Source organism: Cinclus cinclus, chromosome 12 (assembly GCF_963662255.1).
Source record: "Cinclus cinclus chromosome 12, bCinCin1.1, whole genome shotgun sequence".
NCBI classification, from domain to species: domain Eukaryota; kingdom Metazoa; phylum Chordata; class Aves; order Passeriformes; family Cinclidae; genus Cinclus; species Cinclus cinclus.
In genome coordinates, this window is record NC_085057.1 from 17,808,369 (window position 1) to 17,826,511 (window position 18,143).

General features: G+C 49.2%; 2 protein-coding genes across 3 annotated transcripts in view; both read left to right on the forward strand.

Annotated features, from left to right (window-relative positions):
* The first annotated feature begins 2,342 nt into the window (after positions 1–2,342).
* On the forward strand, positions 2,343–6,162 carry LOC134048780 (antigen-presenting glycoprotein CD1d-like). Its single transcript, XM_062500763.1, has 6 exons — positions 2,343–2,415; positions 3,649–3,909; positions 4,457–4,741; positions 4,846–5,130; positions 5,807–5,903; positions 6,041–6,162. Exons 1-6 carry the CDS (start codon positions 2,343–2,345, stop codon positions 6,084–6,086), a joined length of 1,047 nt encoding a protein of 348 aa, XP_062356747.1. The 3' UTR covers positions 6,087–6,162.
* A 9,769-nt stretch (positions 6,163–15,931) lies between these two features.
* BICD2 (BICD cargo adaptor 2) overlaps positions 15,932–18,143 on the forward strand; it is a 48,114-nt gene continuing 45,902 nt past the window's right edge. For both annotated transcript variants that reach the window (XM_062500560.1, XM_062500559.1), the window contains exon 1: positions 15,932–16,205. In XM_062500560.1, the coding sequence (XP_062356544.1) occupies positions 15,966–16,205 (240 nt within the window). In that variant the 5' untranslated portion in view covers positions 15,932–15,965. The remainder of the gene's footprint in view (positions 16,206–18,143) is intronic.

The window sequence follows — 18,143 nt, forward strand, 5'->3', positions numbered from 1 at the left end:
AGAACTTTAAAGTCCTATAGTCCTCTAGGGCAGGAGGAAAGTGAGGGCCAGTAATCACTTGAAAGGACTGTAAGGACCAATGTCACCTGAGGGAACCGTGGGGACCTGGGAGTGACTCTGAGTACCATGGTTACTTGAGAGGACTCTGAGGACCAATGGTCTGTGTGGACCTACAGCCCCCTGTCCTCTTGGGTCATTTTCAGAACAGAGATGTGACAATATGAAGGAGGAAAAAGTTGTGAGCAAAAAAAGGAAGTGAAAAAACCTCCAAACATTAGAAGTACATTCAATAGAGAAGTGGAAGGGCTAAAGTGGAACTGCAGATCCACTGCAGCAGTGGGAGACATCTAGAGGAATTTCCAAAGGGGCTGAACACATTGTGACCATCCACGCGAGCCAGGTGCCTGGTCCTGTCCTATGAGCAACTCAGACACCACTAGTGTCACATGCACCTGCACAGGACAGAGGGCTGTGGATGGCCCTCTCAGCTGCTCAGCAAGAAGTGAGCAGCAGTCATCTCAGGGGAGACCACGGGGACAAGTGATCACCTCACAGGACTGCAGAGACAAAAGCCCCCTTGTCTCTTCCCTCCCTGGCTGCCCCATGGCTGCTCTTTGCCATCCTGACAGCCGAACGCACTCCTCTGGGTCTAGGACTAGTGGGAGGGATGTGGACCTTGTGCTGGCATAGCTGGACGTCCCCTGTGTCATGCTGCTGGGGAACTTGGTGTCATTTCTGGGCCTACCAGGCTGCCACAACATCCCTACTATCTGGGACAGCTCTATGGAAGCAAAAGTATTCAGTGCTTGGATGCTACCAAGGTGCACCCCTCAGACTTCCCTTTGGTTATGGTTTTGGTTCTGCCTTCACCCCCAGTGCAAGCGCCAGCCAAAAAAGGGAAGAGAAACTGCACATTGAGGGGAGGAGTCGGGGAGGAGCAGTCGACTGGGGACATTGTGGGGAAGAGGCTATGGTCAGCCCATGACCAACACTGAACACTGGTGCCACTGGGGATACAGCAAGGGAATGGCTCCCACCATTTCTGTTCCCATGAACAAGGGGCTCTAGGGGAGGGGGACTGGATTCCACACCAAAGCTGGTGGGAGGGAAAGGGGAGTTGCCAGGCCCATCCCCTGGTGTTTAGAGCAGAGCTGGGGCTCCCTAGCAGTGTGCTACAGCTTGGGACTAGGTGGTACAGTTTGTCATCTCCGCCCTGGGAGCCCCATCCCCAGAATTACACAAGTGATTCAGGAGTAGCCTGAGCTGGAGGTGCCAGGAGTGGGAGGGGGGTGACCCAAAGTATTCCTTCTCCCTGTGTGGGGGTTGAGAGGACAGCAAACACCTTCCTCCAGTCTGGTCTGAAACCCAAAAGGCGTTGTCATCTGCATTGGTGCTGATCTGTCCCACAAGAACAGGGATAAGACAACGTAATATTGGTAGTGTGATAATTGATAAAAGATTCATATTAATCAGAAAAGTATTGGGGTTTGTATAAACCAGGATACTAAGGTCTGAAGTAAAGCATGGACACTAGATAGAGGAAAATATATGATTAAATAATTCTGGTTTAAATCCCTCTGTTATGAATATTATGTTTTCTAAGTAAGTTGTATCTACTACCTGTTTGCAAAATCAGACTTTCCGATAGTCCAATAGATTTTGCAAAATCAGACTTCCTGCCTTCGTTTGATCAATGCTACCTGTCTACAAAGACCAGACTTCCCGATTTTTGTCAGGTTTTTATCTACCAAGACCACATGGTTATCTATGAGACTGACTATTGCTCAGAGACTTTATGAATGTTTATTCGACCACCACTGCTTACCTGGCGAAGTTGAAAATTACAATGAGAGAGCATAGTATAGGAAGAGGCTGCAAACCCAGGTTGGATGGAGTGTGGAGTGGGCAGTGACCCCTCACGTTCCCCAGCGCTGCTTGCTCCGTCTATATCAAATAAAGAAACCTAAATTTTGCTAAATATGGAGACTTTTTGTTTCTCATTTGCAATAGTGGGGAGGGGGAGTCATGAAAACACAGCTTAGATGTTTGAGTATCTTTTTGTCTCGTGCTGTTTCCTCCCTTTCCCTGTCTTCTCTTTCTGGCTGGGCTGTTCCCAGCCCCAGCATGTCACGGCACTTCGTTCTCAAGACCTTATTTCAGCTTTTGTCCCGCCCATGCATCCTCAGCCTTCTGACACATCCCTCCCGCCCTGACACATTGACTCCCCGACTGGTGGAGAGCCACCGCAGTGACTGCTGGGCTGGGTAGAAGCTTGGGGTCCCGCAGGTTCTTCCTCCTCCCACAGTTACTGCTGCTGCTTCTCCAGCCTTGCCGCATGCACCATGCAGCGCCCTCACCTCCTCCTCTTCCTCTTTCTCCCGATCCTCCTCCCTGGGATGTGGGCAGACCCAGAGGGTAAGTGCGAGCCCTGGCTCACCTCAGCTGCTCTCACCCCCCTGCCCTGTCAGAGGACCCCACAAGTTCTGCTCAGGGGAGGCATGGCCGGGCCACTGTGCTGTACGGGGGGCCAGATGATTCTCAGCATCAGAGGGCCACCTCTCACCGTGTACCACCCAAACACGCTTTACCCCTGCCTACCCTCTCTGTTCCTGCCTCCAGCTCAGGACTTCTGCCCCACCGGCTCCAACACAGAGTCTTGGGCACACAAGCAGAAGAGACAACAGTGGTCCCCAGCCAGGCCTTGGGTGTTGAGTTTCCCTGCAAGATGTCCTCCCCCTGCAGGGACCCCATGGGTGCCAGGCAGATCTCAGCTCCAGATGGTACCGAGGGCCCCTTCCAGCAGCTCGCTGGGGAGCTGCACCTGCCAGAGGGTGTTTCGGGTACTGCTGTCACACAGAGAGTTTTACCACAACCCCATGAGACCTTATGCTTCTGCGGCAGGCAGCATCAGACACAGAAAGGCTTTATCTTTGGATAAATCCCAGCCCAGGATTTATCTCCAGCCTGGGCTGGTGTCCTGGCCCTAACACAGAGCCCCAAAAGCCCCAAACATGGACGAAATGCCCTTTCCTATTAACCATCCTCCATATACTCTGTACCATGTCCAGGTCTTTGACAGATACAGGTCCTGGCACAGGTGCTTCTCCTGGGTGGAAGCATCACCCCAAATGAGCAGCAAGGTGACCCTTAATCTGCTCTGCAGTCAGACAGCAGCTCTGTCCAGGAGGGAGGCATGGAAGAGAGGGGACAAAATGCCTAAAATCCTCTGCAGGAGACAGCCACTTTGTTGAAAGAAAAATAGAGAAGAGCAGTGAAGTCTGAGGAAGTTCAAATAGGAAACCAACACTGAGCAGGATGAAGAGCTTAAAATCACAGAAGTGCAGAATGATTTGGGGTAAAAAGAACCTTTAAAGGCCCTCCAGTCCAACCCCTCTGCTATGGGCAGGGACACCTTATGTGCTCAGAGCCCCAAACAACATGGCCTTGAATGTTTCCAGGGATGGGGCATGCACCAGATGTCTGGGTAACGTGTGCCAGTGTCTTACCACTCCTCATAGAAAAAATTTCTTTTTTTTATCTAGTCTGAATCCCCTGTTCCCCCTCCAACACTTCCACTTCCCGTTTGCCCTTTAGCACCTCCACTCATCTCCTTCCTGCACCCTTTCCTGTCTCCATCCTGTCTTCTAGCAGAGCCACAGGTTATCCAGTACCTCCTGACTGGCCTGTTTGCCAACATCAGCTCTGCTGAGATATCATGCCTGGCACTCGTAGGGGACATACCAATCTTAACACTGGATCCAGCCAACTGGAGCGTCCACTTCCACTGGCCCTGGGTCAGCCAGGCTGCAGCTGAAGGAGATGGGGAAATGATGATGTCCCAGTATAAAATTGTTCTGCGCAATATGATCCGATTTGTGCATGACACAGTTCAGCAGACAAAACAGCACTGTGAGTACAGGAACGAGTCCTGCCAGAGCCCTAGGCTTTCTCTCCAGTTTCTGGCTGTGGCCTCCTCCCCACCAAGAAGCCATTTGGGGGGTGGGGGTCTCACAGATTGCAACAGCTCCTGAAACACTGTGGCTGCTGGGGCATATAACTAGCAGGAGTGGATAGGGCAGAAGACCAAAAATACCCCTCAGGGCTTCTGACATAAGGCACAAGGAACCCCTCTGTATGTCAGGGAGCTACCACTAAATTTACTGGAGCTGCAGGATTAACACAGCAAAGATTATGAAAGAGAAAACTGGGGGCAAATATTTTGGGGGACAGAGTTCTTTTTAAGCAAGCACCCCATACCAGTTTCCACTTCATTCTTCCAGAGGGCCTGAGGGCTTGCAGGATGTCTGTGGTCATCTGAAACATGGCCTTGCCCCCTCCTGCCCATTGCACCCTGTTTTCCACTGCATCCCTGTATGTGCCCTCAGCCACATCCCACCTCATGCCATGCACATTACACACACTCATGGGACCTCTCCACTGGCTTTGTCCTTGACAGACCCATTGGTGGTCCAGTTCCATGGAGGCTGTGTGCTGTACCCCAATATGACAAGCCACAGCTTCCTGAATGTTGGCTGGGGTGGCAGAGACCTCGTAGCTTTTGAGGTAGAAAAACAATGCTGGGAGGCCCGGCAGCCATCCCAGGTGGCAGAAGTGGTCAGCAAGAGCCTGAACAAGCAGAAGTCCGTAAGAGTGCTCCTGGAGTACCTTCTCACCATCTGGATATGCCAGAGCAACTTCCAAACCCTGAAGAGGTATGGGAGGGAAATTCTGGAGAGACAAGGTGAGATGACCCTGACCCTGCAACAGCCATCCCAAAGCCCCCCATACTGGGGCCCAGCTGTGCCCCACCGGGGCTTGCCTCACCTCTTTGCTCTCATTCCCCAGAGCTGCCTGTGGCCACGGTCTTCGCCCGCACCCCCAGCCTAGACCAGCTGCTGCTTGTTTGCCATGTCACTGGCTTCTACCCCCGTCCCATCAGCGTGGCCTGGCTGCGGGATGGTCAGGAGGTGCCTCCAGGCCCAGCACTCAACACCAGCACCATCCTGCCCAACGCTGACTTCACCTACCAGCTCCGCAGCGTCCTGGCCGTGGCCCCCCGTGATGGGCACAGCTACATCTGCCGTGTGCGCCACCACAGCCTGGGCACCCGCAGCCTTCTCATCCCATGGGGTAGGTGCCAGTGTTATAAATGAGAAACAAAGTTTGGATATCTAGCAAAATTTAGATTGCTTTATTTGATCTAGACGCAGCAAGCAGCGCTGGGGAAGGTGAGGGGTCACCGCCCACTCCACGCTCTGTCCAACCTTGGTTTGCAGCTCCTTTTGATAGGATGGTTTTCCTTGTAGTCCCCGGAGGGTTTGTCATCTGGTCTTGGTAGATAAGGAACAGTAGACCTGGGGGGTCTTGTCTTAACAGATAAGTTGCAATTGATTACACCAAGGCAGGAAATTTGGTATTGTAAAATCTTTCAGGCTGCAATTGATTATACAAAGGCAGGAAATCTGATTTTGCAATATCTTTCAGGCTGTGGGAAACCCCCATTTTACAAACTGGTATCAAATACAATTTACTAAAACCACAATATTCATAACAGGGGGATTTAAACAAAATTATTTAATCATATATATTTTTCTCTATCTGATGTCCATGCTTCATTTCAGACCTGAGTATTCTGGTTTATACAAACCCCAGTACTTTTATGATTGACACGAATCTTTTATCAATTATCACACCACCCATGGGGATGTGGTGCAGGCTGCAGACAGTAGACACTGACCCTGTGAGGGGCAGCTCCTGACTGGTGCTGCCACCCTCACACAGTTGTTCTCTTCTCTCCCTGTCTTAGAAAATCGCAGAACAGCTCCAACCATCAGCATCACCATTGTAGTGCTGCTTGTTGTGGCCATAGTCTCTGCTGGGGGATTTTGGTGGTGGAAGCACAGGTGAGCTCTCCCTTCCATCACCTGGTGTGAGATTTATGGGCATGTAGGTCAGTCCAGGGGTTGCAGCAGCGGCAGCAGCTCTGTAGGGGTGAACTCCATGACTGTCAGCACAGCTCACACATACACACCCTTTGCAGGAAAGGCAACAAGACTACATGGGAGACCCAGGAATTCATCATCTGAGGCCTGGTTGCCCACACAGCAACAACTGCTTGCTCTCCCTTCTTACGTCATGTCCCACCCCTGACCCATTAGCACCAACACAGCTTTGTTCTGGAAAACCACCACATTAAACAGCTACAAACTTCCCCTGATGCATGTGGCTCTTGTGTCTCTCACCATTCTTCCCCCTTAGGAGCTTTTCTCAGGAAACCACACAGCGCACTACAGAGACTCCATACTGCAGCCAGAGACTTCCTTTTCCTGGACTATCTAGTTGGTCTCCACCTGGCATGTCAGGAGAAGCCAGTCCTCTGACAGCCTCTCCCACATCTCTCCATGGCCAGTGTCTTTTCTGACAGGGCAGTTACAACCCAAGGCCAGACCACTGTGTGGCTGTGAGTGAGATGTGGGACAGAGCAGGCCACAAATCATGGAGCTCTTTCACTGGGGAAAGAGAGGGAAAGGAGGACTCTGGTGACACCCCTGATATATCTGACACATTTTGAACACATTGAGCTGCTCCATCTCCAAGGCCGATCTCGCCCTCATATCAGAATGGTTTTAGATAAGGATCTCCTCCACTTCTGATTCCTGCCCCCATGCCTGCCTCCAGTCTCTGTAAAAGTTGGAAGGATGGGGGATTGTCAGCCTTCTACTATGCCTGACAGCCATGAAAGAACCATGTTGAGACTCTGTGAGACTCTGAACAACACATGCCACAGCAGGATGCGGAATGAGGATTATCATCAGTTTATTATATAATGTCCACTACTCCTTCCTCCTCACTCTGCTCCAGTGTGGAGTCCCACCCACAGGAGACAGTCTTCCACAAACATCTCCAGTATGGGTCTTTTCCATGGTCTGCAGCTCTTCACAAAAGGTCCAGCATGGGCCCTTTCTATGAGGTCGCTGCTTCAGGAAAAGGCTGGTGCAGTGTGGATTCTCCTCAGGGTCACAAGTTCTCCCAGGAACCTGCTCCGGCAGAGTGTCTCCACAGGGTCAGAGTCTCTCTCAGGCACACCCAACTTCTATGGCATTGGGCTCCTCCAAAGGCTGCAGGTGAATCTCTGCGTGGACCTTCATGGACCTTCAGGACAGCTGCTTCCCTGTGGTCTTCACCACAGGCTGCTTGGGCACCATCTCTGCTCAGTTGTCTGGAGCCAGCAGGGTCCCTGCCTGACCGTGCCCAAGCGAGCTGCTAGCGGTGCCCCGGTACTGCACCCGACGTCGCCTGGTGCCCGGTAGATCCCCGCTGCCCTGCACGCCTCATGTTTCCATTGGCTATGCCAATGCCATTCCTGTTCTTCCTCTGTCACCGGTCACCTGTCACCAGGCGGGCCTGGTGGGGCTGAGCTGGACCCCCATCCAAACCTGGGCCTGCGCTTCCAAGCACTCGCTGTGGTGGTGGTGGTGGATTCCCTCACCCCGATCCTGTGTGTCCCCAGCCTTCAGTATCCCCCCTGCACTGAAGAGCCGAGGATGAGCCCAAGGCGTTTCCTGCCTCAGCTCCAGATTTCAAGATAAAGGCAAAAAAACAAGAAGATGTTTGCAATTGTCAGGCCTGCTTAAAAACCCAAAGCCGTGTTGCATCACCTGTCTGGGGGAGACAGAGAGATATGACATGGTGAAATAATCCAACCATTTGGGCCAGAAAATTATAGATTGGAGCTCTGTGGACCTCATTGTCATCACATACCCTCTTTCTCTTTGTATGCACATACATATGTGTATGTACACAAAGTCTGTAGATAAAACTACTGAAAATTTAAACTTTGAAATTTCATATCAAAGCAATAAAATCTCCCTGTTTGGGTGGGTTATTCTGCAATTCCCACTTCTTCTGAGAAAAATCTCTTTTGAGAAACTAGTGGGTATGCCAGGCAGAAATCTGAGACACCAAGGTACTATCATGTTTGGGGACTGACACCAGCAAAACTGCTTCTAATGAGCTCCAGGGTAAAGCCCTTATTGTAAAATAAATTAATTGATGGATATTATAAACTTAGAAATATTAAAGCTTACTTGATCTGTGAACTTGTATCCCTCATTCAAACATGTTTTCTGATGCTTTCAAAACCTTCTCACAAGTACCAGTTTATTTGCAGCTGGCTGCAAACCAGAAACAAATTCCTCATGGATGGGAGGACACCTTTGAATGGATATTTGGACTCTGATCCAGCCATACCATACAGCCCTACTAATGACCTTGAGTAAGAACAAGCCTATGCACTAATAATCAGGGTTTCTTAGGCCATTGGTTTCTCCCAGATGGTCACTAATCCTGCCTGAATTGTTAATGCCTAATTAATGCCACAATGATAATATCTCTGCCGTAGATACAAGTTTTCTATTCCTCCTTAAAGGCGTTGAAGGCCCCTGTACTTTCTGTTAGAAATGGGCCAGGAGACCAGCTCCTTTTTAAAGGCCTCCACTAAAGGTGAGCTCTGGGTGGGGAGCCCCAGGGGTCGCACACACGGCCGCTGCTCCCACCGGGCGACGCTGAGGAGGAGAACTCACAGCTTTGTGTCCCTCCCGGCAGAGCTGGGGCTTCCATCCTCACGAGAGTCCCTAGGAATACACTTACCAGATCCTGGTCTAAGAGTGTCTACCATCCAGGGGCTGTTCAGTCATGGCAACAGATCACGGCGGTCTGATGTTCTTTACTGTTCCGCCGGCTCAGGAATGTTATTTTCAGTCTTTAGTTTCAGGTTGGCTCGTTGTCCTTGGGGTCTTTTGATGCTGGATGTCTCTAATTTACATATAGCCTTGGGCACACAGACTCCTGGGAGCAGTAGAGGTGATACCCGAAGGAAGGGGATACAGGTACAGAGTAGGTGATGGGAAGGAATACAGATACAGGGGCAGCAGAACACGCCTTCACTTATCAAGGGATATTAACACTTAACAATGACAACAAAAGGTAGGGTTTAGAATTTTAACACTTAACATTCAATAGCAAATTAACACTTAATATTCAAAAGTAAACTGACACCTTAATCAAGAGTTCATGACTTTGGGGTTTTATTCTTTACACTTTCCAATCACACTTTCCAAGAGGAACAGCAACCTATCATTTACACTCCAATTACTGGGAAATAAGATCCATGTGGAGTATACATATGTCAGATGACACTTTGTACATTTGCAGAAAATGCATTAGCCATTAAAAACCTCCTGATCCCAGGACTGCATGTGAATTCCAGATCCCTCACTCAGTGTTCCAGTGGAAGTTACAATGCAGATGAAGACTGTCAGCTTTGGTAACTTTTCTTAGAATAAATGTTTTCTCAGGACTTCCTTCAGCTCAACCAAACTGAACAGCAAAGAGCAATTGTGACTAAGTGGTCAATAAATTACTTTATTTTCACTCGTAGCGGGCAACTCAAGTCTTACCTCTTGAATCCATGATAACTGTTAAAAATTACCAAATCCTTCTGGTTATGGCATACAGCACAGGTTTCACAGCATCTATTTTCAGCCCTGTGGAGGGAGGGGATATATGGAGCCCCATTTTAGAGAGAAGGAGCTAAAGCAAAGGGAGAGGGGTCAATATTCCCTTATTTTGCATGTTCTGGTCAAATAACCTGATATGGTTTTTCAGAGTACATGGAAGGACATAGGTGACCCCCTACAACTATTCCTCATATGGGAGAGACACCACTTGCATCTCTGCCAGCAAGGTGTTAACCTTTTCACCTGATGCCAGTTCCTCCAGACCTGCTTGTTAAGCTTTTCTGTCTTAGGCAATTTCTCCATCGCCTTCTTCAGCAATGCCTACCTTCTTAGTCGTCTGCAAAAATGAATTACCAGCTTCCCTTCCATGCTTTCCACAGTAGTTCAGCAGAGTGGAAAGTGCATTTGCATCTACAATTTAAAACAGAGAAGCCTAAATTGTTCTTTCTAAGATACTTCCTGTTTGGAGCAAACATGTTTAGATAAGGAGAGAGAGCCATCTCTCTGTCATTTGTTTCCTACAAATAATCTGAATTTAGTTAATTCTGGCCTGAATTTTAGAAGCACATCCATCTTTGGCTAATTACACCTCTTTATTGCCTTCTTTATTTTGTTATTTCTTGTCCTCTTGATATCTTTCTAATAGCTGCAGGGCTGATGCTTGCTGCTTACATGAACTGCCTGCAGCTCATGATCATGATCCCAGAACTGAGTGACTGGGAAAGGATGCAGGAACTGTTTCAGTCATGCTGCAAAATTACTTGTTCCAGATTTTTGCTTTTGTAAACATGCTTCGAATTTTAATAATCATCTCAAAATTGGACAACTTCTCTCTTGAAGATAGGGACTAAACACTCTTCCTGTTTCTCTCTCCAGTATAGAAATTGGGGTAAACACAGCAAAAACAAGCAGCAAATTATTCCAGCCAGCTTGATCCTTAATTGCTCTAATTGCCCTCTTGTGCTTTCCCCAAGGTAAAATAAGAAGCTCTTAAACTCTATGTTCAAGGCCACAGCAACTTTCCAGACAACCATCACATGTACCAGAGAAAGAAGGGCCACAAATTCATGTGGATCCTATTAATCCTTTGCCATTATTTACCTCCGTTTAGTCCTTTTTCTGGTGGTATTGTTTTGTATTGTTTTGGGATTTTTTTTTTTCTGTTCAGCCTGTGTCCCTGAAGCAGTAGCATGCTTATTTTACCTAGCAGCTAGAATCACTGAGCCCCGTACACTGTATCACCTTCCACCAGCTCAGACCCATGTCCATGGTCCATACAGCCCCCTTGGAGTGTTTCTCTGACTACAGTTTATTTTAGCTTCACTTTTGCTCCCCACTCACAATGGTCTGTACTGGGACTGTAGTTCCTGTGAATCTTAAGTCACTAGTCAGAGTCCCTATGACAATAGCCTGAGGATGGAGATATCAGCTCCCTTTCGGTGGAGTCTGGGATCTGGTTTCCTTCATGTTATTTCCTTCATGCTATTTGTTTTTTGGTAGGGTGGATTTTTATTTTGGGGTTTTTTTGTGTGTTTTGGGGTTTTTAAAATTTTCTTTTGACAATCTGTGTATAAAGACTTCAACCAAAGAGAAATACATACTGTACTGAACAATAGTATATTAAATTTTAATCCTCAGAGCTGTGATAAACAGGGAAAGAGCATTCAAGTCATTATAGCAATCTTCATTAAGTATATTGGTGCTGACAGACTATTTCTCTGGAATTTACTTGTTGTGTAAAAGAGAAGGAAAAAACTTTTCTTCTCCTAAAACACCCTCTGGGTATTTCCAAGGTGATCATGCAGTTCCTTTTTTTTCCTCCAGAGTGAGTTTCATTACTTTGAAAAACAATTTTTTTTTTCTCTGACATAGGATACACATACTGAACAGTCTAGAGGATTTTAAGTTTATTTTCACCTAGGGTCATTACCATACCTTTACCAAACATCTTAGCAGTCCCAAAGTGGTCTGATGCCTAAAGTTAGGGGTTTTAAGTAGAAAATAAGAGGAGAAATTTGGAACAGCTTGCTAGGCTTTCTTACAGCTGTTCCAGGGTATATTTAAAGACTTTCTTGTTCTGGTGTTTGCTGTAGCTGAGCTGTACACAAATGCAGTGGATAAAAGGAGATTGAAATTATGACATGCTGTACCACCTAATTGTGGTACACTTGAACTTATCCAAAAAAGGTATGAAAAGAAAGATGTCTAGAAAGAGTTTCCTGTCTGCAATGGCCCCAACTTTAAGCACAGGTTAGGTTGGTTTTCACATTCAGATACATGTTTTCAGCGATTCAGATACAAAGTTTTGCAGCTTGGATTACAGTGCCTATCTGCTTTGGGATTTGGACTCAGGTTAAATATAATCAGCATTTTAGGGTTAGCATTGCAGGGTTTTGCCTTTGCTGTGACTTTTCCACTAGAGGAATTTTTTTTTTTTCTGAGGATAATTTCCACAAGAAGAAACACTACACAAATTTATTTTAGCATTCAAGGGGGTTCCTGTATAATTCCACCACTTTGTTCTCAGTGGATAACTTTAAAATCTCAACAGGAAAAAGAAGAGCAACAATCTCCAGCTGCTGTGTAAGTCTATACCACCAAAATGTACTTGGCCGTGACACCAGTGGGGTGGCAGCTACACCTTTGCATGGATGGAGTTTGAGGATAGTGACCTGGGAAAATGGGCAGTGGTCTCTGGCTGTGCTCAGGAGCAGGTGAAGGGCACTGGCCAGGCTGTACTCTGCCACTCATTATACAAGCTTTTATTATCCTGCATCATTACCTTGAAGGATGATGGGAACCTTAACTTTAATGAGTGACTCGGGTTTTCTGAAACTGGGCAGGAATACTTTTGAATTAGCTATTGCAGTATTTATAATTTCTGCCTTTGCATCTTGGGCAGTGTTATAAATGAGAAACAAAAAGTCTCCATATTTAGCAAAATTTAGATTGCTTTATTTGATACAGACGGAGCAAGCAGCGCTGGGGAACGTGAGGGGTCACCGCCCACTCCACGCTCCGTCCAACCTGGGTTTGCAGCCTCTTCCTGTACTATGCTCTCTCATTGTAATTTTCAACTTCGCCAGGTAAGCAGTGGTGGTCGAATAAACATCCATAAAGTCTCATAGATAACCATGTGGTCTTGGTAGATAAAAACCTGACAAAAATCGGGAAGTCTGGTCTTTGTAGACAGGTAGCATTGATCAAACGAAGGCAGGAAGTCTGATTTTGCAAAATCTATTGGACTATCGGAAATTCTGATTTTGCAAACAGGTAGTAGATACAACTTATTTAACATAACATGGGGATTTCAAACAGAATTATGTATTTTCCTCTATCTAGTGTCCATGCTTCACTTCAGACCTTAGAATCCTGGTTTACACAAATCCCAATACTTTTATGATTAATATGAATCTTTTATCAATTATCACAGGCATTTTATAAAATAACAACGTTTGAAACCTAGAAACAAGCAGTAGTTCTAGATATGACCTAGAGAACAAATTACCCAGTGAAGTCCCTTGTGCTATGATGAGTTGATCAGCTCATCTCTATTAACCCCCATAGCTAGTCAGATCTCATAATTCACTTGCAATCCCAGAAATATTCAGGATGTGAACTGAAGCTCTATATCCTGAGAGCAAGTTGTTACATGCAGGTTTCAGTTCAGAAGAGGGAGGAGCACCGAAGGGTAGCTAAAGTGTTTGAGGTCACAGCTGCTGAGAAAACGTGGAATGAAGGCTCAGAAAGTAAGAGGTGAAAGAAAATAAACCAGTGTTTATTATTAAAAACATCTTAAGGATGAATCAGTCGTGAATGGGTGGGATTAGCACTACTACTGTTGAGGGTTAGTTTTTCTTTCACCTGTTGCCTGCGGAATATTTCCCGCTGACTTGCTCCAGAAGCACTGATGGCTATTCAGACAGGGGAGGGGAGCCATCCCGTGGTTTTTGGGAGTTTCTCTCAGAGGGAGGGACAGAGACACTGCGAGACGAGTAGCAGGTAAAAGCAGAGGGGGCGGTTCGCTCTCTCACGCTCGCTCTGCGCTTCGGAGGAAGACGGTCACTGCCACCCCCGCCGTCCCAACGCCGGGACCGCCCCTTCTGCTGCTGCCGCGCCCCACACCCCCGCCCTCCCAGGACACCCCGCCGCTTCGGTTCGCCGTTTCCGAGCGTCCCGCTGGAGCGGCGGGGCCGACCCCGGCCCGGGGTCCGTGAGCAAAGCCCCTCCGCGCCATCCCCTCCGGCCGGGCCCGGCCGCCATCGCCGCCTGCTCCCCGAGCCCGCGCCACAGCGCCCCCTGCAGCCGGCGGGGACCGGCGCGCCTGCCCCGCCCCCGGGAGCCGCCGGCGCCCCCTGCCGGCCGTGACGGGAACTGCACCAGAGGGGAAGCGCCCGCGGCCGGGAGGGCCGGGCCGAGTTCTGCTCTGTTTGCTCTTAATTCCGTAGCTGGTGCTGTTTTGTTGGCCTTGTTGCACATGCTAGCAAAAAACCTGCTACGCCTATCCCCATGCCTTTGCCTGAAACCCCTTCAGTTTCAAAATTATAATAATTCGGAGGGAGGGAGTTTACGTGCTCCATTTCAAGGGAGGGCTCTGGTTTCCCTAGCGGACACCTGTCCTTCAAACCGAGACAGCTACCTACTTGGGCAGACCACAGAAAAACATAAAAGCCCATGAAGAAATCCTAATAGTGAAAAATGGGGTGTGGGGGAGAGATAATGCTGTTATTTTCCTCACTTATCTTTATAAAAGAATCAAAATGTTTAAATCCCCTAAAAACATTCTGTGACAGTCATGATGTTACAGAGGCACATGACAGTGAAAATACCTTCTATTGAGAATTCTGAAAATAATAAAACTAAAGTAATTTCACATGCACACTCTAGACTGAGGACAATGATTTGCTGCTTCTAAGGTTTGTGTGTCTGAGTGTCACATCAGTGCTCACAGGACAATCACAGGCAATGTCAAGGCCCTGAAGAAAAATTGACCAAGGCAGCTTCATGACTAACAGGCAGCATTCAGCCATGACACAGCTTATTAAAAGGATAAGGTATATGTGCACAGGCAGAAGTTCAAAGTAGCTTGAAAAAACCCTGCAGCTGTGAGCAAATAAGTTTCTTTATGTGGAGTGCTCAAACATGTAATTGTTTTTATTATGCTTGCTATTTGCTCACCAGTTCATTACAGATTGTTTTTGACACTGGACTGAAATCCAAGCTGCACTTGCTGTATGAAGCTGCAGGGCTCTTCTGACCATGGGAGTGAAGCATCTCCCCATCCCACAGGTAAACACACACCCCACCTTTATGGTGCTGCTTAGGAATTGCAATGGTCCCACTAGTAGAGGTTTGTTCAGTCTTCACTATGCTTTAGAAATTAGTTCTACCTATGGTGCCCTAATGTGTGTCCCAATCCCTGTGCCTTTGACACCAAATGTACTCAACAGGTGTGACCTGGGGCAAAGACTGATGGCATTTTCCTCACAAGCTGACAAATCCTTTTTAGGAAGCACAGTACAGCTGCCCCGGTGTCTCTGTCCCACAGCTGGTGATGGCACTGGGTCCTTTCATCAGGTAGCTCAGTCACAGGGGAACACCTTGTCCAGTGGCCATGGTTATCCTCAGGATGACTCGGGGGACACGGTTTGGTCCTTGTCAGCGGGAGGAGAACGCCTTGTAGCGGGAATTCCACCTCTAGATGCTGAACACCGGGAACGGTGAGATGCTGGCAGCTCTCGGTATGGCGTGGGGCTGGTACCAGTCTTCTCCTGTGACTTTCTGTCCTCTCCGTGCTGCTGTGGCACCACCCGCCGCACCGGAACCTGTGCCCCCGCACACGCTCTGATGCAGAGGCCCATTTTTCATATCCAGGCGATCCCAGCGCTTTCTCAAACCCGCCCTGAAAGCCCTCCTGAGCGTGGTCCGGGCCGCCAGGGTGTGTACACGGGCTGCGTGCGTGCACGGGGCCTGTGCCCGAATTTGTGTCCGGGGGTCACTGGGGGGTCTCGGGCCGCGTTCGCCGTCGGGCCGGCCCCCCCCCGAGCACCGCCGGCCCTCGCCGCCGCGCTACCCGATCCGCCCGGCAGAGGTCGCTCTCCTCCTCGCCCCCGCCCATCGCGGTGCTTGCCGGGAGCTGCAGTCCAGCGAGCTGCGCGGCGCGCGGAGCGCCGAGTGCCGAGGACTCCCGCTCCCAGCGTCCCGCGGGGCGCCGGCCCGGCCGTGCCTTTTGAATGATTTCACTGCGCTCGGCGCTTGCGGCGAGTGCGGCGGAGGTGGGCGGGATCCAGGGAGGATCCGCGGCGGGAGCAGCGCGCGCCTGGCCCGTCGATGGCGGCCCGAGTGGGGCCTGTTGTGGCCGCCTGCGGGCCGCGCCGTTGTTAGGAGTGGCAGACGAGCTGCGCGTTCGCCCCTTCGCCCATCCGCCTCCGCGGCCCCTCCGTCGACATGTCGCTGGCCATGGAGGAGGAGGAGTACGCCCGGCTGGTGATGGAGTCGGAGCCCGAGTGGCTGCGGAGCGAGATCAAGCGTCTCTCCCAGGAGCTGGGCGAGACCACCCGGGAGAAGATCCAGGCGGCGGAGTACGGGCTGGCAGTGCTGGAGGAGAAGCAGCAGCTGAAGCAGCAGTATGAGGAGCTGGAGCTGGAGTACGAGACCATCCGCACCGAGATGGAGCAGCTGAAGGAGGTGAGGCGGGGGCGGCGGCAGGTGGGTGGCCTGGGCCCGAGCGCGGCCGTGGCGGGTGAAGGGGCGAAGGCAGCACGGAGCGGTGGGAGCGGAGCCGGTTTGGAGTCCTGGGGCGGTGGGTTGAGGGGCTGCTGTGGGGCGACCGGCGGGTTCCCAGGCTTCGGCCTGGCTCCGGCAGGGCGGTTGCACCCTTCCCCAAGATGACAGCTCGGAGGCACCTGGCTGCAGGCCGGCACAGGACAGGGAAGGGATGGAAAAAAAAAGGCCTTTCTGCCCCGACACCCGCTCCTGTGAAGGGGATGCGGGAGGGAGGCGGGTAAACGCTCTTCTTTCTCTTCCCATTCCGTTCCGTTTCGCCTCGGGATCCGGGAGGTGGTCTGCCCCAGGGCTGCTGTAGGCCGAGGAGCCGGGCTGGGGTTGCCCCTCCCCGGGGTTGCCGCCACCGCGCCCCCGGGAGAAACCCAAGCAGGCGGCGGGGGTCGTGGGCCGGGACAAGGATGCGGTGGCGATGCTGTCATATGCCTGCTTTTGTGTGGAAGGTGAAATCTTACGTTCGTGTTAATCACTTCCTCAGTGGGGACCTCCACGAAAATAATACAGCAGACTGCAGTTCACATATCTTTATTTTGGTGCAGGTCCTCCCGTTGGCATATTTTTTATTATTTTATATTTTAAGGGAAATTCCAGATCTAATCTGAACTGGAGAGTATAGTTTGTCAGTAGAAACACTATATTAGGCAATTTGCACATTAAGATTTTTCTCCTGCAAGGTCTTCCCTAGGTGTAGAATGTGGGAAAAGGGAACTGTCCGGGGAACAGTCAGAGAATGCAGACTGGTGGTTTGCACTCTTTATGAGCTGATCCCGTCAGCCCACTGTAGAGCATGGTCCATGGGAACAAGTCTGCATATAGCTTTGTTTGGTTCTGTGATTTGGCATGCAGGAAAACCTTTTGGTGCTTTTCAGCAGGTTTAGGCCTTGCCTTAATAGCAAAACATCTGATACAGTGAAGAGGTGAATATGGGTGGATTTGACCTGTACAAATTGTATCCAATGGGGCTTAGCTTTAGTTTATTCAGTTGGAAATGGATTTTAAGTAAAATCAGAATACAGTATTTCAAAGAAAAAGTAAATCCTTGTAACAGACTGGTACAAAATCAGCTGAATTGGTGAGTGCCTTCCCTTCCTGCATACTATGTATGTTTTAGTCTTGTAAATAAAGCTTTATTTTGCTTTTATTGAGTTAAACAAGCATAAGCAAAGAGGTTAGTTACTTTAAATTACATGGCTATAAACTTGTTAACTAAATATGCAAGCTGAACTGATATGCTGCTGTTCTTAAAGCCACTTGAGACCAGCACAGTTACAACAGCGTACAGGAGCAGAAGCTTGGAAGTCAAGGGAAGAAGCAGCTATAGAGTTGAGCTCAAGGGACAGTAAAGTCAGTAAACCCAGCTGGTAAGTGAGATGTGAAACACAGCATGGAGAGGTGAAGGGACTGGCCCAACCTCATTCAGCAAGGCAGTGCCTGCCATACCAGTGGGAGCCAGGATGCCTCGATCACTTTAGTAGTGCTTTAGTCACTGGGCTGTGCTCTGTGTGTTTGGGCATTACGTGTTTCGACTTGCAGATGGAAAAAAAGCTTGATGATACTGTCTTTTCATTCTTTTAGGGCTGTAACAATTGAGAAGCTTGTAAAAGAGATTAAAAAAAAAAGGCAGAATCAGCGATGATTCACTTCTCTCTACTTTTTTACATTTTGAAGGATTTGCTTTGTGTATGCATGTCCCACTCTAATTAAGTCAAAACCTGGGAGGCAGACAGTTCTGGGACCAGCTTGAGGACTCTGATAGCCTACACAGGGAAAAAGCATTGCTCCTCTAGCTTTCTTGTGGTGCTGTGCAGGAATCTGGTCTGCTGACAATCTTGTAAACCTTTA

Bases quoted from the DNA above. Each gene is read 5' to 3' on its own strand.
- LOC134048780 (XM_062500763.1), top strand. From the start codon at position 2,343: ATGCAGCGCCCTCACCTCCTCCTCTTCCTCTTTCTCCCGATCCTCCTC. The intron at 5,131-5,806 runs GTAGGTGCCAGT...TCCCTGTCTTAG, and splicing joins CAGCCTTCTCATCCCATGGG to AAAATCGCAGAACAGCTCCA. The intron at 5,904-6,040 runs GTGAGCTCTCCC...CACCCTTTGCAG, and splicing joins TTTTGGTGGTGGAAGCACAG to GAAAGGCAACAAGACTACAT.